This window comes from Myotis brandtii, unplaced genomic scaffold, assembly GCF_000412655.1.
Source record: "Myotis brandtii unplaced genomic scaffold, ASM41265v1 scaffold420, whole genome shotgun sequence".
Taxonomy (NCBI): Eukaryota; Metazoa; Chordata; class Mammalia; order Chiroptera; family Vespertilionidae; genus Myotis; species Myotis brandtii.
This window is the reverse complement of record NW_005366109.1, coordinates 1,192,253-1,217,523: the sequence shown is the minus strand read 5'-3', so window position 1 is coordinate 1,217,523 and position 25,271 is coordinate 1,192,253. Positions and strand designations below refer to the sequence as shown.

The 25,271-nt window shown below is 48.0% G+C and overlaps 1 protein-coding gene across 1 annotated transcript in view; it reads right to left on the bottom strand.

The window, feature by feature from the left end:
- Window positions 1-1,262: 1,262 nt before the first annotated feature.
- The window catches only part of ZFAND3 (zinc finger, AN1-type domain 3), a 242,705-nt gene continuing 218,696 nt past the window's right edge, over window positions 1,263-25,271 (bottom strand). The window contains exon 6 of the mRNA XM_005873777.2: window positions 1,263-1,656. Within this exon, the coding sequence (XP_005873839.2) occupies window positions 1,502-1,656 (155 nt within the window). The 3' untranslated portion in view covers window positions 1,263-1,501. The remainder of the gene's footprint in view (window positions 1,657-25,271) is intronic.

Genomic DNA, 25,271 nt, shown 5'->3' with positions numbered 1-25,271 from the left:
ATGATTTCCTATTTCGGATTCTGGACCAAAGAACATTTCCAGTTGCAGGTATTAATTGGCAGACAGAGTTGACCTGCTTGTGGTATGAAAGGGCAAGTTGCTGGGTTAAACTGTTCCAACAGCCTGCGGGTGGACAGATCCAAACTGCCTCTGCAGGAGCGTTCGGCTCTCACCGCCTGGATGACAGGGGCTCTGGGCCACGCACACCTGCTCGGCTTATCCTGTCTGCCACCCTCCCCCCACCCGGCTGGTATGATTCCTAATGTGGGAAAACAGGCCCACCCGCTTCCCCACCCGCCCCAGCTACTGCACTCCTGTCTGCCCATGTGACGAGGCACAGGCTGAGCAAGGTGCCCCCACCTGCTGAGCCAATGTCTCCCTCGGAGCCTGGCCACGGCCACAAACCACAGTTGTACACAACACACCGCTGCCCCCGCGGCACACGCTGCCTCCCTCACTAACCCTGCTGTGTGGCAGGTGTGGGCTGTTGTCCCTGGACGACAGGGCTGCAGACGGGGCGAGGCCACCCTCCCCTTGACCCTTGGGGCCAAGCAGGCTCCTGCTGGAAGGGGCAGAGTCTGGGCAGCAGCTTCCCAGGGGCTCCTGTGGGCTACGAAACGTCATTTTAAAAAACCCCAATATAGAACTCTGGCTGCAGAGGCCGATGAGGACCCAGCCTCGCTGCTGTGCTGCAATCAGCCTCATGTGATCAACTGCCAGACCCTGTACTTGGCAAGTGGCAAACCCGAGCCAGGGGGTCGGGCGGCCCCGGCGGCCTCTCGTGCCTGGGGTCCTGTGTAGAAAGGTGGTTCTCGTGGATGGACTAGACTTGAGTGGAGCTAATTTTCAAAGTGAGGTTACTGCTTCTCTTCTCATGTGATGAGTTTTTTCATAACAAGTCAGGTAAAAAATTTTGTGAAGATTTTCGTAAGAACCTGCTCCCCCACCCAATGTGCTCGGTGGGAGAGCGAGGCCACCACCCAGCCGAGCCACGTGGCAGATCTCAGCAGCCTCCTGTGGCCCAGGCAGCGTGGCCACCAGGCATCCTGCTGCTGGGACTAAGGACAAGTGAGGAGGTGAAAGGCCGGACATGAACCAGAGTTTTGGCAGAGCCGTGTGCGGTGTGGGGACTGAACACCAGCTTCTACTCCTCGACTAACTCAGAGTCTCCGCCTGGAACCCTTTCCGCTTAAGGCTTTTTGTAAGTTTGACTCCAGCAGTGACAGGTGTGTGTTGTTTTAAATCCACTAGCCATGCTCAAAAAAATATTCTTCATGTTTTAATTTTATACAATGGCTAGCAGGCACCTTAGTAACCAGCCAGAAATCAATTTCAACCACCATCAACCCCTAAACTACAGTACCAGGATGGCTGGCTAAAGAAAGGAAACGGACTGGCTGTGGTCTGACGCGTGCCCAGTGAAGGTGTCTGGCTGACTCTGTCCTAAATAAGGCTAACATCAGTGAACTAAGAACAGCGTCACGGGCGGCCGTGCTGGCCTTCACGAGCACCCCTCCCCAATGCGCTGGCAGGAGCGCCCCACTTTCCGGTCCAGTTTCACCATTTTCATGATGGCTTCCTCTCGGCCTCGGCCCATGTGGTCAAACGTACAGTCATGCTGCTCGGGGAGGCGATGTAACATACAGAACACGTAACCTGCAGAAGCGCAAGAAGCAGAGAAAACAGAGGGTTAGGGTGGCTTCCAAATGCCCAAAGCCTGGCTCTCACTCTGTCTGGAGGGCGGGAGGGGCACCTCAGTGGGTGGACGGTCACAGCAGAGGCCGCCAGCTCAGCATTGTCCCTGGAACATCCACCCAGGACACCAGCATTTCTCGGAGGAAGACAGGGAGCAGCCCAAGTGATGATGTTAAATTACATTCTACCTCCTGTACAGCTAGGGCTTGGGGGATTGTGGGAGAGCTCAAACCATAACCTGCATGTGAAAGGGGCTCTCAAAAAAAAAAGGATTATTTCAGTGCTAGAAAAGGTGTGACATAAAAACAGAGGACAAAACAGAAATGCTGAGCTCCATCATCTCCAAGGGGCCTGATGCCTCTAAACTCCACTTGGCAGGCAGGAGGCTGAGGTCCTCTCTCTGGAGCAGGGAGGTCCGAGGGGGACACTGGTGAAGCTGGTAGAAAAAGGATGGGGGAGGGGCTGATGCAGTCCCTCTGATGGGAAGTAACGAGAGGAGGCTCAGAGGACAGAGGGAACATCCCTGCATCAGAATGTGACCAACCCCTCCCCTCGTCTGATCAACTTCTAGGAAGGCTGGTGGGTACGTGGATGTGCAAGGTGGATAGACACCTGATGCCTCCTGAGCCCTCGCTTTGGGGTAAGAGGTGGTGCTGGGAAGCCCCTGCCAGTGCTGGCTGGCTCCTCCTCCATCAGCTGTATCTCGCCACACCTCAGGGTCCCACGGGCCTACACCAGGCCCACAGGACCAGCCTGTGGTACATGCGAACCCACCCCTAAGCCTCCTCTCCCTGGCCTGGAGCAGCCCCCCCACAGCAGCCCTGCCGCCCCAGGGCTCTCCTCACTCTCCAAGCAGCACCTCTGCTCAGACTTCTTTTCTGAAGCCTAGACTGATCCTGATGGCCAGGAAGCCACCCCTTGAAACGGAGCTGTTCATCTCCACACCCTCAATTTCTGTTCTTTTCAGAGACAAGGGGTAGAGGCAGTGATTTCAGAAGAACAGCAGAAGTTGGAGCAAAGACTGAATGGCCAGAATGAACGAAAGTTTCGACAGCCTTAACTTTTAAAAACAAACTTCACCCAGAGAACATTCCTTTGCTGCCCTGAGCTCCTGCATGCACGGGGCACGGGCCGAGCCCGGACCATCCACTGTGCGAGAAAGAGCATTACTCACTGCTCCCAGGGAGAGCTCGGCCATGTTTCACTCTAAATTGGATTGGGTTTAAGGAAAGGAACAGAGATGAAATTTTGTCTCCTGAGAAGCTGAGCTCCCACTTGGTCCAAAGGCAAAGTGAAGATTAATGAGCTCACGTGTTCTATTTACTGATGAGTTCATTACTCGAAGCTATCGAATACCAGCTGCCTTTCTCCTAAGGATTTCCCAGCAGAAGCGTGGACGGCACCCCCCACCTACCAAGCACAGCAATCTTTGTGCAGCAGAGCCCACCTGATGGGGGGGAAGCAAGTATGACCAGGTATTTTATTCCGAGCGTCTACAGTGAGGGGTGGGAGGACCCCTGCTCCCTCCCTTCCCTTTCTTTAAGATATTGGGGTGATGCAGGAGAATGTCCTAGGGCTTATCTCTCCTGATGAATGGTGCTCGTTGAATAAAAGTAGCAGGAAATGGATTGCCCGTGAAATTTATGTGGACCTGGTTCAGGCTTACATCTCACGAGGCAGACTGGAGCGGAGGGAAGACACTCCAGTGTTGTCCTACCCACGCACCCTACAACTCTGCTTAGCTTGCCTTCCAACAGCTAGGGGGTAGCAACTTAGTGGATCTGAGAGCCCCAGGGGTGACAGAAACTTCCACATATTCTCGCTACCCGCCCATGGATTCTCCATCCAACCCAACACCCCTCATTTCTCTACCAAGTTCTGTGAACCTCTATTAAACACACATTAGCACCTGGCACTGCATTTTTGAAAGGTGAAAACCACGGACCAGCAGCTAAGTTTGGGGGTGGTGCTGGTAAGAGGAGGGTCCACAGCATTGTAACTCACTGGGCAATTTGGAAAGCTGGCTTCCCAAGTGGCCGTGCCGAGGTTACTAGAGGCTTAGTGAAGCTCGGTTCCCGCTCCTGTGAGGATCACTCATCGGGAGGAGGGTGCCCGCTGGAACTTGTCCCAAATGCTGAACAGGTATTACCCACTGACAGCAGCCCATCGACGACGACGTGCATTGCAGCGTCAGTAGTGGGATACAGGGAGGGTGGGAATGACTCGGGGAGTGGGACGGGCCTTTATCCTCGTTTCCTGGTACCCACAGATCTATTTCCAGAAACCAGTGCTAGTGCCATGGACTTTCGATGACTCTTGGTGGAATTCTGGAGAATGAGCTGGGTATGGGAAGATGCCTGCTCCTAACCTCAGTGATGAGCAGTGAGAGCACAGGGGACTGGCGGCCTCCACGCTGGCCAGGCCGCCCTCCACACCGTTCACCAGAGCCTATGGCAGCCTCTCCAGAGAAGGTCAAACAAGGCGTGTCCAGAGGCACAAACACAAGGGACTGAACTGAGCAGCTGCTGTGGCCCAGGCTTTGGTGTCATTACACAATTATTTCCCATGATTTTAAAGTTACATATCACCTGGCCGGCGTGGCTCAGTGGTTGAATGTCGACCTATGAACCAGGAGGTCACAGTTTAATTCCTGGTCAGGGGATGTGCAGAAGGCAGCTGATCAATAATTCTCTATCATCATTGATGTTTCTCTCTCTCTCTCCCTCTCCCTTCCTCTCTGAAATCAATGAAAATATATTAAACAAAAAAAGTTATATGTCAACGTTAAAGTCACTTACTTATTCACATACACACAACCCATATCTATCACTCCCATTAGGCCCCATAGTTCAGCTTCATGCACTTTTCAGGACAAGTCAGTATAGTATACTTTTGCTAACGAGAGCTGTACTTTCGTTACCATGCAGTGCTTTGGAGGGATTAGGAGAGATAAAGGGGAGGAGGATATGAGTAAAAGGATGCTGACCCCCACAAGAGAGGAAAACGCCCAATGAAAACGTTTTTGAAGCTATGACCTGCCTGCTAACTGGGGCTGCACCTCAGCCCTTGCCCTGCTGGGTCACAAGGACCATGTCGTGGAGCCCAGGCAACTGGTCTGCGTGGAGCACTGGCCGCGGGGGAGGCCGCAGGCAGAGCTCCTTCCCAGCTGCCAGAGGTGTTTCTGGTAAATCTGCACAACACACTCAGGAACCTGTGTGGGCATGTCTTTGCTCGCTGGCACGAAAGCAATTTGGGATGAGCCCTTGACTAAACAGGGAGTGAGGGGAGGCCGCAGCTCTGTGAGCATGTCCCACGGCCTCGCACTCCGGGCCCCTATCTGCCTGCCATTACCTGGCACCTGACTGGCCATCGTGGGCGTGGGGAGAGGGACAGGAGGCCAGACCACAGCAGGTGATACCAGGCAGCGCCCTGGTGAGCTGGGCTGGAATGCCTCCAGAAGGTCTCCGGCAACTACACTCTCAGGACGAGAGAACCTTCATTAACTACGGAGGCAGCAACAGGGGAGGGAGAGAATGCCTGTGTAGACAGCCACCGTGGCTGAACCACCAGGGGCTCATCCCAGGGCCCTGCACATACCTGTGGCTGTGGGCGGCAAGAGGTGAGGAGAGATCAGGAGCTTCCCTGACTATCATCATCAGAGACAGATTATGGCATGAGGCAAAAACACAACCTGACACCTGTCTAACTCTCTGTCCCCAAAGGGTCCTGTGTGAAAGAGAAGCGCATACGCCCTGAACAGAGGCCTGCGGGTGCTCGTGGGAGGACAGGCATTTCAGCGGAGGGTGCCGATGGTACAAGCAAGCGTTCTGGACACGGCCATCCTGACGCAGACCTGGGGCCGGGACCACCGAGCCATGTGCCACACAAACCTGAAGATGCCCAACGCGATGGCCCTGACACGCATTTCCAGCAGAAAATGGGCCCGAGGCTCATTCTCCCAGGATTCGGAGTTCTGACATGTAGGTTTCTAAAGACGCTCATTTGATGGAAACCAAACTTCTGACCTGACCCTTTAGCTTTTCAAGTGAACACCTGAAAGGCACACAATTCATTCAGATGAGCTCACCCACTGCTAACCCTCACCTCTGCTGACCAGGGTATTCTAAGACGAAGCAATGATGATCAAGAACAATGTGTACAAATGCTGTCATTAGGCAGAGATGGCATACACTCAACACCTTGCTCTCAGTGCTTTGAAAGTTGCTGCGATATTTGTTTCACTTACTTGTTTACAAAACCCAGCAGCAATGGCTGCCCCAGAGGAGCACCAAGACAGAGGCCTCGCCCAGGGCCCCAGGAGAGTCTGTGTCCTCCACAGCTCAGTTCTGGCAGGCAGGCCTCGGAGCAACTGAACCACAGCAGGCCTGTCCTGCAGCTCCCTGCCCTGCCTCGCTGCTCCCTCACCCACAGGCCTGGGCAGTGCAGCCCCTACCTTTGGCTGAGGCCCTGGGCCCCCAAGCCAGCACTTCCTTCCAAACCCTAAGAATTAAAGGGGTTAGAACTATCTTTCTCTATGGAATTACCTAAGGGAGACAAAGAAAGGGCACCCAGAATTCACATGCAAAGTCTGAGCCCTTGTCATTTTTATTCGATCCCCGCCAGACTGAAATGTTGCTTTTAGACTTTGTCTTGGAATAAAAAGCACAATTTAAAGTTGATAGAACTGGGCAGCTCTGGACACTTTTGGCCTTAATTAAACAGCTGTTTCCTTGAAGCTTCCCCCAATTTGGAGGCCCCCCTTTTAGTCAGGGCAGGGACCAGGGACCAGGCAGGCCTCGGCGCCAGTGCTCGGTGTTTTTACCTCACTCTTAAGAAATGTTTTACACTTTCTTGTTCATTTGAATTTCAAATTGTCCAAGGTTCAAGCAGAATCTAAAAATACCAACAAGCTTTGGGGACCCAGGCTCTGTAGACCCACCCACTGGAGTGCAGCCTGAGCTGGCGGCACACACCGTCTGTGCATGGACACGTGGGTCCTGGGGTGCCAGCTGCAGCCCGACACCGAGGCCCTGGCAGGCGTGGCCAGTGAGGAGGAAAATCCGAGGCTGCTCCAAGAGCTGCGCATGCGCTCCAGCAAGCAGAGCCTACCCCAGTCCTCCAGAAACGCCCCGAGAGACCTAGGTAAGGACCCCCAAATCTCCACAGGTACCATTTGCTATCTAAAGGGCCCACTTAAAAAAATAAATGACAAAGACGCCTGACCCATGTGACTGAAGTGACCAGGCAAGCTCATTAGAAGAAAAGAATCACCTTTTCCAGCAAGTTCAGAGTTTCTTAAAGCTCAGGACAGCTCACTGACCTCATAGCTCATTTGTAAGTACCCAGGGGGAACAGCAGGTGGCTACAGGAAAGCTTGCTGGAAAGCACTGGCCATTTATACTCACACCAGCAACAATCCCTGGATTACACCACATCCACTGACCCAATGCCCAAGGCAGAATTGTAACACAAAAACGCATTTAAAGATTTTAATGCATTTACTTCATCAGGCCCAGGGTGCAGGCAAAGCAGCTGCAGGTGTTTCGGGAATGGACTGCGTCTACTCTGCATTCTTCTCCACTCCTGGCTTTGCAGGCGGAGGGAAAAGCATCACACTCCAGCAAACAGCCTGGATCCCGGCTCCTGAGTTGGCTGACAATACTTGGCGGGGCTGGGGGAGGCGATGGGCTAAGGGACAGGTCAGCTGCCCAGAGTGCCAGAACCAAAGCCACAGTGAATTGTCAAGGTGAGCATCGGTATGTCTGTCTTTCCAAGGGAAGGAGAAGAGCCACTCTACTTGACAATTTAATAAAAACCACTAAATCATACCGAAAACATTCTAAAACAGAAGCAATGACCTGCCCCCACAATTAGTTAAAATACCAGGTAGATACAAGCTAAATGTTAGACCAAAAGCAGTGTGGCAGGAGGCACAGACACAGCAGCCTGTGCAAGAACTCGGGCAGCTGTGTGCGCTACGAGAGCAGTCAGCAGTGCGGGGAGAAGAAACGGGCCCAGTCCAGCTTAGTGAAGCTCCCGACACCTTTTCTAAAAGTATACAAACTTCACCACTCTAGGTGTCCTTTATTGTAGTCTCCCCAGACAGCCCCTTTCTTGCAGAAACTCTAATGACTTCTTTCCTCCCCTCTGTGGGGAATGTGTGCCCTACCCAGTAATGTCCTCTTCCATCACCCAACCCTGGCAGCCTCACTTTACCTGACATTCAGAGAACAAGTCTTCCCACCCTTCATTCTTGCCTCTAAGAGGACAAACTTATTTGTGCCACTGGGGGTGGGGGTGGGGATGAGTGGGGTCTGGCCAGGGTCGGGGAGGAGGGGTGTCCGCACCACGAAGGATCCTGAGCCATCACTCTGACTTGGGAGAACCCTCCTCTGAGCAAGCCCTTTAAGTCCTCAGTGCACAGGGAGAAGGGGCTGGCTGCAGGCTCACATTATGCTAGGCTGTTTTATCTAGAGATGACATACATTTAAAAACTAGGAGAAAAGAGCTCAAGGCAGTTTTTGCTACTGGAGTAATGACTTGGTCTTTCAAAGATCATTTCATTTCAGTAGCTGAAAGCAGGCAGCATTAGTCTCTTGGTACCTGGGCAGTTTTTAGGATCTGAAAAACCCTCCGAGGTGCCTGCACTCCTGGCCTCCCGTCATGCCCCAGGAGAATGGTGAAGTCCTGGCAGAGAACTTGTTTTTGGGGGGTGACTTACTCCTCTCAGGCTCCTGAATTGTTTGGCTTCCTCTTTCAGCATTTCTTTATCCTTTGAAAGATTGTCTTCTCTATGCTCCAAGTCAATAATCATCCAAGAGATGCAAATCAAAAGGACAAAGAGGTACCATCTCACACCTGTCAGAACGGCTATCATCAACAAATCAACAAGTGCTGGCAAGGATGTTGAGAAAAAGGAACCCTCATGCACTGCTGGTGGGAATGCAAACTGGTGCAGCCACTGTGGAAAACAGTAGGGAGTTTCCTCAAAAAGTTAAAAATGGAACTGCCATTTGACCCAGTAATCCCACTTCTAGGAATATATCCCAAGAAATAAGAAGAACCCATCAGAAAGGATATATGCACCCCTAGGTTCATAGCAGCACAATTTACCATAACTAAGATTTGAAAACAGCCCAAGTGCCCATCAGCAGATGAGTGGATTAAAAAACTGTGGTGCATCTACACAATGGAATACTACGCTGCTGTAAAAAAGAAGGAACTCTTACCATTTGCAACAGCATGGATGGACCTGGAGGGTATTATGCTAAGCAAAATAAGCCAGTCAGAGAAAGATAAATGTCACATGATCTCACTCATTTGTGGAATATAATGACTATAAACTGATGAACAAAAATAGATCCAGAGACATAGAAGCATCGAATAGACAGCCAAACCTCAGAAGAGATCAACCAAAGGACTTGTATGCATGCATATAAGCATAACCAATGGACACAGACCGTAGGGGGGTGAGGGCATGTCCTGGGGGTTGGGAGCAGCCAGGGAGAGGTCAATGGGGGAAAAAGGAAACATATGTAATACTTTAAACAATAAAGAATTTAAATTAAAAAAAGAAAAAGATTATCTTCTCAAACAGAAACGTCTCCTAGAAAACCAGCTCCAAAGATGCAGTGGAGATAAGAGAAAGGGCTGTACCATTTTACCAAGAGCCACCGAGGGCACAGCCTGGGCCAGTGGCTTGGCTAGGGAAGTGTGGCCTATTTGGCCATCCCTGAAAGCTAATTTGGCAAGAGCCAGTTCATCCAAGTCACAAAATATCCAAGTGGCAATGCCACTGGGGGCATCAGACTATAGATGGCATGTGTCTCTCTCCAGAACAACACTTGGGAAAGAAAGGAATACTCCCCACATTTTCTCCAATGGCCTTTCAATCCACATGCTGGGTGGTAGGGGAGCATAAAAGCTGGGAGAGACCTATGGCTTAGTCCCACCCCTACTGCTATGGCAAGTTCTTCCACAGGGGACCCTCGAGTTCTCTTTCTGGGTAATCCAGGGAGGCAGGCACTCGGGCTTTCAGCCTGGAGTCCTGGAGCCCCGTTCAGCTGCACAGCTTTAACAGCTGTGTGGTTGCGGGTAAGCTACATAGCCTTTCAGAGCCTCAGTTGTGGTCCCTACAAAATGGGGCTATTATGGGCAGCTGGTGCGCCTGAAGTCCCAGCACCAAGGAGGTTGGCTGTTACTGGGGTGGCTCTTTCAGCCATTGTCTTCCTGTCCCTTACACAGTATAACTAACACACCTGGCTTCAAGGCTGGGAGGTACCTCCTCCCCTGCTCTGCGCCCCCTTTTACTTCTCAGTCTAGACTGGTTCCCTTCTCCTTTGAGAAGCCGCTACTGACAAGGAGAATGAACAAAGAAATCTTCCTCTGGACATGTGATACACAAGTTTCCACAAACGTCTCTGTACAGACTGTACATGCATGCTAAGTGACAAGCGTTGTGAAGATTTCTGTTGAAGATATGCAAATTGTAGAGAAACCTGATTTAAATATATGAAGACTACACAAGGCAGCCTGAAGAGCACTCAGTGGGTAGGGACCATGAAAGGGACTCAAGAACTTTCCAAGGACAGCAGAGAGTGCTTCTTTGCTCTGGCGGGGGCTTCCCCGCAGGCATGGCTGAGAATTCTGCAAGCCGCTTTCATAAGCAGAGGCAGAGCATGTGCATTCCAAAGTTCAGCTCGGCCTGGCGGGTGTTGAAGAGCCCTATGTCTGTTTCCCTGAGACGGTCGGGCTGGGAGCCGCAGTGAAAGGATGAGTGGGAGGAAGCAATGGGTTGTGGACACTGCAAACCACCTATGTTTTACCAAACTGTCCAGCACCACGTGCACTTGTCTGATGTGCTACTTTTAAGAATGAAAAGTCCACATGCTTCTTGTTTTCACACCTTCAAAAGGTCATTCTGAGGACCTTAGGAGTACAAGCATGAGTCTCTATTTTCACAAAATTTGAGCTATAGGGTCACAAGTCCCACAACTTGTGTGTGTCCATTGTTGTGTGTGTGTGTGTGTGTGTGTGTGTGTGTGTGTGTGTGTGTGTGAGTGATGGGGGGTGGGGGGAGCGAAGCTGGCTTCTGGATTCCCTGTGTTTAAAGTTAGTTTATTTAAACACACCTCCCCCGGAGGGAAATAGGGTTACTCAGTGACAGAAGATTGTTTTAGCTGCAGACATAAGCTCAAATTTTAGGTCAGATTCTGTACTATAGATAGTTAACCCTCTCACTGAATGGACAGACCACTCCAGGATTCTAGAGACTTCCTATCTGGGGAGTCGGTGGGGAGGGTGGCTCAGATAGGAAAACCTCAGTGGTTACCCTCTGGGCATAAAAAACCACCAGAATGGAGCCTGAGCACTGCTAATCCAATGAGCCCTGTCAGTTCTCACCGACAGCACCTGGAACGGCTGACTACTCCCACGGGCCCTGTGACATAGGCGCTTTCCTTGTTTTCCTTCTTCTTCTCTGGTAGCTCCTCATCTACTTCCCTTAACATTATAGAACGATCCAGTGCTGGACTCCCTGTCTCACCACATGCTCTCGAAAAGTTTAATGTTCTAACTATATGTGCTGACAACTGAAATTTCTCTCTACCCAGACCTCTCTTTGGAGTTCCATGACTGTATCCAATTACCTACTTGATATCTGGGATGTCTGACTTAAGATCTCCAAAATGGGACATTTGCTACTACTTCCCCACAAACCTGCTTCTCCTTCAGTATCCCCCATTCTACGAGAACATGGCCACCATGCAATGCCGGCAATGGCTCATGACACAAACCTGGAGTCATCACTGGTATCTTCTTCATTATTACATTCAATTACAAAGTCATGTGGATGCTATGTCCAAAGATCAAATCCATTCTCTTCTTTCCCTCTCTACTATCACCACCTGGTCAAAGCCCCCAGTGTATCTCTTGCCAAGGCTACTGCACAGCCTCCTATAGGTTGTTGCCCAAGTCAAATTCATCCTCTTCACAGCAGTGAAGTGATTCCGCCCACCCCTGTTTGTGTTTGGTGACTCATATTTAAACCCTTTCAGTTTCCCGAGAATCAGGACAGTGTGCTCCTGTTTCTGCTGCCTCTTTCACTCCCCTTGTGCCATTCACTTTCTAGTAACTCTATGCTCTAGAGTCTAGGCATAGGGTGGGCAAACTTTTTGACTCGAGGGCCACAATGGGTTCTTAAACTGGACCGGAGGGCCGGAACAAAAGCATGGATGGAGTGTTTGTGTGAACTAATATAAATTCAAAGTAAACATCATTACATAAAAGGGTACGGTCTTTTTTTTTTTTTTTTTTTTTTTAGTTTTATTCATTTCAAACGGGCCGGATCCGGCCTGTGGGCCGTAGTTTGCCCACGGCTGGTCTAGACGCACTGGCCAGCTAGTTAAGGTCTTGCTTCTTCAGGCCTGTTTCAATGGCTCTTCTTCAAGAAGACCTTCCTAGTCCCTCAGAGTAGGCTAGGACCCCATTACATGCTTGTAAGGCATCTTGGACTTTTCCTTCTGTCATTGGTCACAATTATAATCGTAAGGTCATCTGTATAATTTTTACATTTAACGTGTTTCCCTGACTAGACTTCATGAAAACAAGAACCATGCTTCCGTGATTTAGCACACATCCCCTATGCCTAGAACAATGTGCAGCTCACTCAAAATACTTCGGTTGAGTGAATGAGTCAGAGGTTCTTACAAGTAGACTGTTCTCTGAAGCTCAGGGGACAAGTGAAAGCCAGTTAAGAGCTCAAGTGGCCAAATCGAATATCCTCATCCTGGCCTCAGCAGCATGTGTCTACTTTTCCCTCTTTCCTGAAGCACTTCCCTCTCTTGCCTTCAGCGATGATCAAGCTCCTCGATTTTCCTCCCACCTGGATGGGTGTTGCTCCTTGGAATTCTTGACTGGTTTCTCTTTTAAAACCACCACAGAATGTGGCCTTCCTGCATCTTCTCCATTTATATTCCCTCCTGTAAGTGATCTCACCCAGATCCAGGGCTTCAAGTATAATCTAAATGTTGTCTCTTGAACTTGTTTCCCTTCATAAATACTTCCCCTAAACTCCAAACTCCTATATCCACCTGCCTACATGACAAGCACCTCCAACTAGACTGGCTACTAGGAATCTCAACATGCTCAGGACAGAACCCCCAATCCTCCTGACTCCTGTATTGGCTCATCTTCTCATCGTCCCTGCCTCAGCGAGGGGCACCACACCCACACAGTCCAACCACACCCAGGACTTGTCCTCGGTTCCTCTCTTTCCCTCACTCCTCACATCTTTTTTAGTAATCTTGTTGCTGTCCCTCTGTGATGTCCTGAATCTGCCCTACTTCTCTCCACTTCATGCAAACATCCCATGGCAGGATGAGTGCAGCATGCTGATGGAACGGGAAGAAAGGCAGCAGGCTGGACCCACACAGCGAGGCCACGCCTCTCCCAGAGCCTACAATGACTCTCCCTGTTTTTGCCTGTGCTGCCCTCCAAGGCTTCTCCCTCACAGCAGTTAGAGGGATTTCTTGCTTTTCTTCTTTGTTTTTTTAGGGTAATTGACCTGAAATGTGCTTTTTAATATTTGTTAATTAATTCCCCTTTGAATAGGTAATACATGGATATAATAGAACTCAATCTGTATAAAATAATATTCAGCAAAATAAGTTTCCCGCCACATTCTCAGTTTCTCTCCTCAGAGGCAGAGCAACCACCACTACCAGTCCTTATGTATTCTTAGAGTCTATGCATACACAAGCAGTTATGGTTATCTCCCAGAGGGATAATTTTAAAATGTACATCAGATCTTGTCACTCCTTTGCTTCAAACCCTTCAATGCCTTCCCACAACTTTATAATAAAATTTCTAATTCCCTGCAAAAGCCTACTAGACCCAATGGATGTCCGCCTGCCTCTGCACTCTCCTCATGCTCTATGCTCCAACCCCAGAGCCGCCTTTCTGGTCCCAGATATGCCCGTTTGTTCCTCCACAGCCGACACTGTTCTCTCCATCTAGCACATGTCCCTCCCAGCTCTTGGATGGCTGGCTCTCCCAGCTTCTATGGCTGAGCTCAGCTTTCCCCTCTTCCAGATGCTGGCCTACCCTCTGGAAGCTGCCTCGTGCTCCCTCGTTCTCTGCCATTCTGTTACACCATGGCACTTACTCCCATCAGAGTACCTTATTTACTTGTTCCCTGCATACTGGATCTCTCCTCTGTGCTATTTCCTGCTATTCCTCTGGAACTCAAAAAAGATTAGTAAGTAGACTAAATAAATAAATAACTTGAGTAAATATTTGCCTCATTAAAAAGAGAAAAAATTACTTCTAGCAATAAAAGAATGTTTAATGCTGGCAACAGTACCACCATCAGCCTGTCCCCACTCCTGGAGAGAACTGCCTCCACACTACTTCCAATTACCTGGGTGAACAGGGCTACAGTGAGTGCAATATAAAAGCTATTGTCTGGTCCTAGCTGGTTTGGTTCAGTGGTTAGAGTGTCAGCCCACGCACTGAAGGGTTGCGGGTTCAATTCCGGTCAAGGACACATACCTCGGTTGCAGGCTCAATCCTCAGCCCCAGTCGGGGTGCATACAGGAGGCAACCAATTGACGTTTCTCTCTGTCTTGCCCCCTCCCTTCCACTCTCCTTAAAAAAATCAATGGAAAAAATATCCTCAGGATTAATTTAAAAAAGAAAAACTATTGTCTGGCTGGGGAATATCCCATTTTCTTACTTTCCTAATTATGCTTTTCTACTGCCCATTATTCCCTATATGAGCCTATATTTGCTAAGGTCACTCTGAGAGGCAACCCAAAAATGTCCAAGATGTCATCAGATGCTCTCTTGGAATTAAAACTTCGCTGTAACTCGTGATCACAAATTTGGGAAGTACAGATAATGAAGAGCTGAACATAATCATACAGGTTCCCACTGACATTCATTTCCTACTCTGCCCTATTAGTCAGTTACCCCAGATTCCCTGGAAAATTAATCCTGGGGTAACACTTCAGTTCAAGGAAAGAGCAATTTAATTGATGCAAGAGTATTACCACACTGCAGACAGCTCTGTAGCTCATGGGGATGGCCCCGGGGAGGGCACATGCAGTGGCTGACCTTGGCCTGCACCTCCTGGGAGACCTCAGAGCCAGTGCACCTGGTGAACAGCATCAGACCGTGCTGGATTACAACCCAACCACTTCCACACGTGACACACTCACAGGGTGGACTTAGTGGGCACCAAAGCCCCAGTGAAGTGAGTTGTGTGGTTAGTTCCTGCACAGAAGCTCCTCTGCTCTTGTCGCACTGGTTACCACAGCTGATGGGCCTAGGGATCAATCCCTCCCAGTGACATGCCAACAGCAACTGAGGCTCAACTATAATAGAAGGGTGCACACAGCCTACATAGAGGGCCCAGCTCAGGTGACTTGGGGAGGCTATGCCACTGGGCTCTACAGCACACCTACTACATTAGGCCACTCTACCAAGACCAGAAGACATAGTAGTTCTACCTAATACATAAAAACAAACACAGGGAAAAAGCCAAAATGAGGAGACAAAGGATGCTCAAGGAACTTAGTGAGACCCTCAACAGTATGAAGAAGGGCATGGAAACCATAAAGAAGAACCAGTTAGAAATGAAGAATACACTAACGGAAATAAAAAATAAATTATAGAGAATCAATAGTAGAGTAGATGTAGCAGAGAATCAAATGAGCAGTTTGGAAGATAAGGAAGCAGAAAACACACAATTGGAACAGCAAAAAGATTAAAGAATCTAAAAAAATATTAGGATATGTAAAGAGACTCTGGGACAACTTCAAGCGTACCAACATTCACATCATTGGTGTGCCCAGAAGGAGAAGAGAGAGAGCAAATAACTGAAAACATATTTCAAAAAATAATGATAAAAAAATTCCCTAACCTAGTGAAGAAAATAGACATACAAGTCCAGGAAGCACAGGGAATCCCAAACAAGATGAACCCAGAGGCGCATACCAAGACATGTCATAATTAAAATGCAAAAGGTTAAAGACAAAAAAGAGAAGTTTAAAAGCAAGAGAAAGCAGTCAGTTACCTACAAGGGAGCTCCCATAAGATAGTCAGGTGATTTCTCAATAGAAACTTTGCTAAGTGATGAAAAGCAAGGACCTACAACCAAGATCATTCTACCCAGCAAAGCCATCATTTAGAATCAAAAGTCATATAAAGAACTTCCCAAACAAGAAAAAACCAAAGGAGTTCAGCACCACCAATCCAGTATTATAAGAAACTAGAGACCCAGTGCATGGCGAAATATCCTAGAAATAACAACAACAAAAAGACATTTGATGACTGAATGGATAACAAAACAAGGCCTTACATATGCTGTCTACAAGAGACTCACTTCAGATGAAAAGATACACAGAGACTGAAAAGAAATGGAAACAAACACACGTAAAAACTGGGGCAGCAATACTCACAGGAGACAAACTAGATTTTAAAAGAAAGGCTATAAGATGAAAAGAAGAACCCAGCAGTTCTTCTTTTGGGTATTTATACAAAGAAACCCAAAACACTAAATCGAAAAGAAATATACATTTATGTTTATTGCAGCATTACTTATAATAGCCACGATATGGAAACAACCTAAGTGTCCATCAATAGATGAATGAATAAAGATGTGGTACATATATACAATGGAATGTGATTCAGCCATAAAATCTTGTCATCTGCAACAATAAGGATGAACCTAGAGGATATTATGCTGAGTAAAATAAGTCAGACAGAGAAGACAAATGCCAGATGATTTCACTTATATGTGGAATTAAAAAATAAATAAATGAACAAGCAGAACAGAAACAGACTCATAGATACAGAGAACATTTTGATGGTTGCCAGATGCGGGGAGGTTAGGAGAGACAGGCGAAAAAGATGAAGGACTTTAGAAATAAAAAGTGGTAGTTATAGAACAGTCATGGGGATGTAAAGAACAGCATAGAGAATATAGTCAATCTATCTATATATATAAAAGGCTAATATGCTAAGTGTCCAACCATCTGACTGGTCGCTATGATGCGCACTGACCACCAGGGGACAGACGCTCAATGCAGGAGCGTCTGTGACACACACTGGCCGGCACCATGGACCTGGCGCTGACAAACCAACACTCGGCTTCCCCCAAGTGGGACACAGGCCCCGCCACCACCCTGGAGTGACACCCCACCAAATCACAGCCAACGCTGCCAAGACCCCAGGGTGCAAAATGTGGCCCACAGCCCACCCCGGAAATGGTCACTGTGGGCTCCGGGTAACGACATCATGTAGCAACACCCGGCTTCTTTTCCCTAGTGACTAATCTCTTTGGAGTTTCTTCAGCCCAGGAACACAACTTGCTTGATAGTCAGGTGAAAACAGTTTAACCAAATGTCTGTGAAGTGTTTCCCTGTGCCTCATCTCATTTGATCCTCATAGAAGTCCTGGAGTAGGTAGGTAGGAGGCTCAGTGGAATCCTGTTTTCTTTTCATGAGCCAGAAAATGGAGATTTAGAAAGTTTAGAAACCTGACCCGACTGAAAAGAAGTAAGAAATGGTGGACCTTGAAAATGACTTCAGGTTTCCTTACTGCACAGAATATAGTCAAACACTGTTGAAGTTAAATATTTTATCCTTTGTTCTCCCTGCGTGATCTACAATAATAATCTGCTTTGTGTTGATATTTACTGCTGTGTTGCTGACAATTACCTGAAAGAGAAGTTGGGGTGCTTCATTGGGCTGAAAAAAGTTTAGCTAAATCAGAAAGCAGGTCTAATTAAGCAAGTTTATTCTATATATATAAAAGGCTAAGTTGACTTGCGCATGTGCAACACACATAAAGCTCTTGCTAGCACCAATCGCATGCATGTGTTTCAATCTGTCATTGTCGATCGTGAATTTGGTTAACACTTCTATTATAGAGAAAGGGCGAACAGCAATATTAAAATATTTCTCCTAAAAATAAATTAGCCTGGCTGGTGTGGTGCAGTGGATGAGTATTGACCTATGAACCAGGAGGTCACAGTTCAATTCTGGGTCAGGACACATGCCCGGCTGTGGGCTTGATCCCCAGAGTGGGACGTGCAGGAGTCTGCCGATCAATGATTCTTTCTCATCATCATTGATGTTTTTGTCTCTCCCTCTCTCTTCCTCTCTGAAATCAATAAAAATATACTTAAAAATTTAACTAATTAATTAAAATTTTTAAAAAGAGTATTAATACAAGTCTTTAATTTGTAAATCTGGAACATTTTCCCCTTCCTGAGTCAATCTGTAACACTGCAGTACACAGCTCTAGAGAATACATGTCATCCTGTGTATTAATCACAAGGGCGCACAAACTCCATCGTGTGCTGACTCACAGCTTCCACCTCCCAGGGGCTACTGGGCTGACATGGCTCAGGAGGAAGAGCATGTCTGTGTAGAGCAGTGGCCTGAGGCTGCACAGTAGGTGTCCTTATAATCCAGTGAGAAAAAGGCCTGCTCAGCTCCTCTAGAAACAATTGGGCCACTGCTAGACTAAGCCTCCTTAATCCATGGGAAATGTCTTCAATAGCCATTGCCTTCCACTCCCATGTTATGGCCTAACAACAACCCATCTCCTATATCAAAGCAGTACCTTGATTGATACTTAACAGAAAAATTTGGAGGAGAGCATCTAGCACCTGTCTGGAACACTTCTCCAGCTTCCCTGCAGCCTGAGTACTAGTACTCTTCAGGAGGACTCATCAGAATAAAGAAGCAGGCTCAGCTGGCTGCTGCTGAAGAGAGCCATCAGGTGGAATTCTACACAGACCTCCAGTGTCATTTGTCTCCCAGTTGCCCATCCAGGCACTGCACATTTTAGCATGTACAACAGTTGGTGAGAACCCATGATCATGTGTAAGGAGGTATAAGCAAATAGGGGCACTCCTTGCCATGTCCTCCTTCCAACTATGTCCAGGCACTGTGTTGGGGCAGAGAATAAAATAGTACAGGTGGCTCTACCTCACAGCTCCACAGGCAACAACACAGAAAGAGAACACCCTTCAACTCTCAGGAGGGAATAGACAATGGCATCCTCCTAAGATCACACCATGCTTGAGTAAATGCCAGTGTGCTTCCCATACCTACCACACCCCCATTTCTGCCTTCCTCACATCTCCTTACATTTCTAGTCCTCCACTTTGTTTCCTTCCTTTTTCTCTCCAACAACCCCCCCCCCCCTTTGTTTCCCAAGGTGCCTCAGTAGCTATGGTTGCCATAACTCCGGACCTGACAGAGCAGGGTGTTTTCTGGACAGCAGGATCCAGGGCAGGCCAACTCTGGTGATACTCCTAAGAATCCACACCAAGCAGCTTCTATGTGTGCACCTCTCATCCATCTGCAGAGCCCACAGGAGATGATTACATTTCCTACTGAGTTCTGCCTCACCCTGATAGTGGGAATAATGTCTGTACAAACAAGGACATGTGGAAAGGGGAGTAATTCCCTACAGAAGCCAGCTGATCCAATTATTTTAGGCACTTCTCCAATGAATTACAGGGCTAACTCATGCACCCTTTTCAGGTTTTGGCCTCTTACCTTTGTTCCAATATTTCATGGTCAGCTTTGACTACCCAAATCTGCAGTGGGACAGCTCCTCTTCCCAATAGCTAGGAGAGACCATCTCTCAGCACTTTCCCCCACCTATCCAGCCCTCGTTTGAGTCTTTAGGTCTCATGCCCTTTGTGGGTCCTGTCCCAGAGGCATGACTTTCAGTCTCAAGAGTTGACTCTCACACAGTGCCTAGTGACATCAGGCACGGTGTGAGAGTCAATAACCCACAAACAGATGTACTGAGCTCTAAGATGGGCTTCTCCATATCTGCCTTCCAAAAGACAGCAGTGTTCCCCAATTCAATTCTCTTTTTTTGTACAGAAGCATAATATCAACCAACACTGGAGAGCTTGTGTTGCTACATGTCACAGTTGTATTCAGGCTCATTGCCAGGAACAAGATAGCAAAGCCTGAAATGGCCAGGCTTTTCTTAGAGTCTGCCTCTCCAGGGCTCAAGAGTTGAGGAGTAAGGGCTATCATGTGATCTTATCAGAACCTTGGTCTGCTTAGGTAAAAGCACTTTCCAGAAGCAGAAACAAACTTTATTGATATTGATCACTTCAGAGAGAAGATGCTATAGAAATATCATCTAATAAATAAAGGATTCAGGCTCCGGTGTTGGGCTGTCAGTCCAGCAAAGGAAAGAAGCTATCAGGCTCAAGAATCAAAAGTATTTACTGGTCATCCGTGCACTATTTACAGACTCTAGTTCTGGGGCCAGGAGGAGGAGAAGGGAAAAAAGAAGTCACTAGTTCCTGGCTTTAAAGACAGCTGGAGATGTACAGAGAGGAAAACAGCTGAAGGACATAAGCAGCAAAGCAAGAAATCAACTGCAAATAAAATCAATACAATCCAGCTATGTGTAATAAATTGGGGGCACTGAGGAGAGGTCAACAGCATAAGGTATCCAGGAGGAGATAAGTTTTCAAGGAAAATGAGGACATGAATTAGCACTCAGGAGCAAATGGAATGTCAATAAGAATTAACTGGCTCATATTACCAGGTGCAGTGGGAGACAAAATGTGGCAACACTGTGGCCCTGTCCTGCAGAAGCACCTATCTAGATGGAGGGACAAGTGGCATATGGAACACAACGGAGCAAAGCACTGGGATGACATTAACACCAGTTCCGGTGGGTCACACAGTAGGTCACAATGTTCAATAAAAAGCATCTCTGAAATGTGGGGTGCTTAAGGCCTAGGCTAAGATCTATATGGCTGAAAATGTAGACAACTCATGCTACAGTCATCTCCTCAACTGTTGAGGGTACCCCACAGGACATAAAAAGTGGTGGGATTCTGGGAGTCGGACAGACCGGGGTTCGAATGCCGGGAGTTCCCTTAATTACTTAACTTCAAAGCTTGAGTGTTCACCTCTGTAAAAATGGAATATCATTTGTCCAATGATACTTTTATAAGGATCGAATGATATAACACAGTTCAGGCATCCAGTATACAGCAAGTGCTCAATAAAGCTGTTCTTTTTCCTTCACCCAGAGGCTCACAATGACGATGAGATAGGATTCACTCATTTGTTCAAATGTTTACTAGCATCACTACATGCCAGGAACTGAAGTAGGAACTGGGAGCCACCCAAGAACATGATATGGTCCCCCCCGCCTTCCAGGGAGGACAGACATGTAGACAGACAATAGCAATATGTTATGAGAAGTATAGCAACAGAGGCCAACCATGATCTCTGCAGAAGAGAAGACTTTTGAGCAATCTCGAAGGACATTAGCAAGGGAAGGGTTTTGCTAAAAATAAATAAAAAATAAAAAGACACCAAGATTTTGTGAGGGCTTCTAATGAGGAAAGCTGTGGAGACAAATACTGAGGCCAGTCCGGCATTCCTGTGCCCCACCTTGTCCTTGATGCGCCTACACCAGTTCTTTACCTCTGTGAATGACCTTGCCACAGCAGTAACTAGGGTGCTGGAAAGCCAAAGCCACTGCATTAAAGTATCAGAAGAGCAGGCTTGCAGGAGAGGAAGGTGATTTGTGATAGGTTATACTGGAGGGCAGAGTGAGGAGCAATGAGGATGGGTTATTCAAGGAAACTCGTTTTAGTTCAATGAAGAAGCAAGCATCTGGCCAGTCTAACCTGCCTGGCAACAAGACATGCCACATTTTCTATAGGCCAGAGATGTACACAGTGTTTGGATTACATGCCAGGACACTACTGATGTGGTTTCTGCTGCATCAGTTCAGGGGGCTGGATGGGCACCAGATAAAGTCACTCAAGTGCTTAGATTTTACGTCAGAGAGTGACAGGTTGCTAGGCATGAATGGAGATTAGTGTCTTTCTTTCACACAATAGGTCTATGACCTCCAAAGAGCCCATCTTATTTATGTGCCAGACAAATCATAGGTTTTATTTATGCAAATATACACATCCCAAGGTTAAGGATTTAAGTAAACCACTGCATATCAAATAATTTTAATTAGATCAAGCAAGCAATGCTACCCAATCTGATAGTATATATGATGGGGCAAAAATGGGTTTACAGTTGTTCCTATGGATAATACATTAATAAATAATACAAGAAAAAACTGTGTTTTGCATGTTCATAACTGTAAACCTACTTTCCCCCACCTCTGTATATATTGTCTGATTTTTCTCCCCTCTACCAATAAAAATTCAAGGCAGATAAAAGTATGTAATCCTATATAATAAAAGGCTAATATGCAGCACAATCAAACAACCGGTCGCTAGGACATGTGCTGACCACCAGGGGGTGCGCATGGAACATGGAGGGCGTCAGCTGTTGTGGGAAGGTGGAGCAGGTGAGTGGGGGCGCCAGACCAAGGTGGGGTGCCGGTCGCTGTCATGGGGGTGGGCCTCTGGTGCTTACTGAAAATTCTTTGCTCCCACGTGCGGCGGTCCTGCTGGCGCTCGCACCTGCTGCTGGCACCGGCCCCACTCACACCTGCTGCCGGTGCTCAGAGCCACTGCTCGCACCCACTGCCAGCACCCAGATCTGGCCCAGATCACCCCTCAGAGGTGATTGGGGCAGCAGCTGCCGCTCGCACCCATTGCTGGCACCCGGTGCTGGTCCCGATTGCTCGGCACCGTCAATGCGGGGGATCAGCAGCAGCAGCGGGGCTGTTGGCAGAGAGGGGACCAGGGGCTGTGGTGGGAAGGGCCGGGCAGGGGCGTGAAGGATGGCTGAGACCGGCCCCTGTGCCCACCGCAGCCTCGCGGCCCACAGTTCCTTTCAAGGTGCATGAATTCATGCACTGGGCCCCTAGTCTACACAATAAAAGCCTAAGCGACCGTTGCCGCGGAACGATCAGAACAACCGGTTGCTATGATGTGCACTGATCACCAGGGGGCAGATGCTCAATGCAGGAGCTGCCCCCTGGTGGTCAGTGCACTCCCACAGGGGGAGCGCTGGTCAGCCAGAAGCCAGACTCATGGTTGGCAAGTGCAGCGGTGGTGGCGGGAGCCTCTCCTGCCTCCATGGCAGAGCTAGGGAGCAGTGAGCTGAGTGGTAAGAAGCAGCGAGCAGGTGGGCAGTAAGGAGCGAGGGGTCCTGAACTGCAAGAGGGATCAGGCCGGTCTGAGGGACACACCCTCCCCCAGTGCACGAATTTTGTGCACTGGAACCGTTTAACCCTTCAACTGATAGCTATGACGTGCACTGACCACCAAGGCACAGATGCTCAACACACAGGCATAGAAACATGGAACAGACTGATGAATCTCAAAGGGAAGTTGGAAGGGAGAAGGGGGAAAGGGGGAAAGGGGGAGGGGGAGGGCGGGAAGAGATTAACCAAAGATCTTATATGCATACTAGAGGCCCGGTGCATGGATTTGTCACTGGTGGGGTCCCTCGGCCTGGCCTGTGGGGATCGGGCTAAAACTGGCAGTCCAACATCCCCTGAGGGGCCCCGGATTGCAAGAGGGTACAGGCCAGGCCAAGGGACCCCACTGGTACACAAATCCGTGCACAGGGCCCCTAGTAATAAATAATGCTAAGGTTCACTCTTCCAGCCAAATATTTAATTGGAAAACCCTCAGGTTGCACTTGTACCTTGGCTTCAAAAATTTGCATGGAGACTGACCCAGACATTCTCCTGCTCCCCTGCTTGGGCTTGCCTTCAAATACTACTGCAAACGGACTTCCCCCTAAAGATAACTAGCAGGCTCACGAGAATCCCACATCCCTGACTTCTAATTTTTTCTTGTATATTAGTCAATATTTACTGGGTACCCACTACAGGCCACATACTCTAACGGGGAATGTGGGAAGCTGCAAAATGACATCTGGTTCTGGCCCCTGGGGATTTTAGAATCTAGCAGACCAGTGGAGGAAGGCATGTGTTAAACACTCAGAAGATATAAATCTTTAAATGAAAGAGAATGGAGTCAGCTAGATCTGATATAAAACTTCTATGATGTGGATCACCTCATACTTGAAATTGCTAGTAATTCTATTTGGTCTTAAATTACTGTTGCATTTCCTATGAAAAATGATCTATTAAGTGTACAGGCTGTATATCAAACTTTGGGGTATATGAGAATTATCTGAGCAACTGCAATTTTACTTTCTAAAAAGGAAGTATCCCATCTCTCTGTGAAGTGCTGGGCCTGTGAAGTGCTGCTCACAGGCCCCCACTTTTTAAGAGGTACTGCTCAAGAGGGAATCACAGTGAGAATCTAAGTAGGAAGACTGTGTGTGTCTAGTAGTAGATACCAGTATTTGCACACAGTGTAGTGAACACAAATTAACTACACACATGAAAGGACCTGAAAAGGACATTTCTTTAGCAAAACTTTGTGAACTTGTTATCAATTTGAAAAAAATTAAAAATCCTATTATTTTGCCTAATACCATTTTTACAACTGGTCTAATTTGGTGACATTCGCCAGGAAGGGTTCAATGAGTCCTGAGTCCTGAGCAAGGTCTTGGAAGCCTAACTAAGAGGAGGTTAAAAGAATTAGGTATACTAATTTGGAGGAAGGATCAAGAAATCTTCTGGGTACTTCAGAAGAGATAAGCTGGGTCCAGTGGAGATGACAGAGTAGATGTCCAGGGAAGGACGGTAAGAACACATGATGCAAAGCTATAGTTAGTGGGGGTTAGTATATGCTGATGGGAGGAGTGGGAGTCATGGGAGTCATATTGGTCAGGAACCTTAAGCAGTCCTTAGATCAAAGGCTGCATGAAATACCAATATTTAGTACAAAGGTATGATCTGAGGCTAGTGGCACCCTTTCTGGTTTCAGTTTCCTCATTTATAAAAAAAAAAAGTGGGGTTCAACTAAATGATTGCTAAGGCTCTAATCTTGGTGATACTTATCTACCCACAAATTTTTATGATTTTTGTCTTGTGGCAAAAGCATTTATTTCAAACAAAGCATTTTAAAGCAACCCTCAGTGTGGTTTGCTTTCATTACCTAAAGTAAGACTAACCCTAGAAGAGCATCCTATCTAATAAAAGAGAAACATGGTAATTAGCCGTACCTCTGCTACCCTTCCCATTGGCTAATCAGGGCGATATGCAAATTAACTGCCAGCCAAGATGGCGGCCGGCAGCCAGGCAGCTTGAAGCGAACATGAGGCTTGCTTGCTTCAATGACGGAGGACTCCAACGTTCCCCGCCTGCCGCTGCCGGACTCTGAGCTTGCAGTCTGAAACATTGTTACAAACACAGAAGCTAAACAAAACCCCAGAAACCTGCTTTCAGCTAGCCGGGCTTCAGCCAGCAGGACCGCAACATTGTTTCAATTACAGAACCCAAACAAACCAGATACCTGCTTTCAGCAGCCGAGGTCTCAGAGCTGGAGCCAAGCCTCAGAGCTAAAGCTGGCCCAGAATAAAAAAAGAAAAGAAAAAAAGGAGCGGTTGGGAGCTTCAGTCAACCGCCAGCCTGAAAACAGCCCTCAGCCCCTCACCCAGACTGGCCAGGCACCCCAGTGGGGACCCCCACCCTGAAGGGTGTGTGACCAGCTGCAAACAGCCATCATCCCCTCACCCAGACTG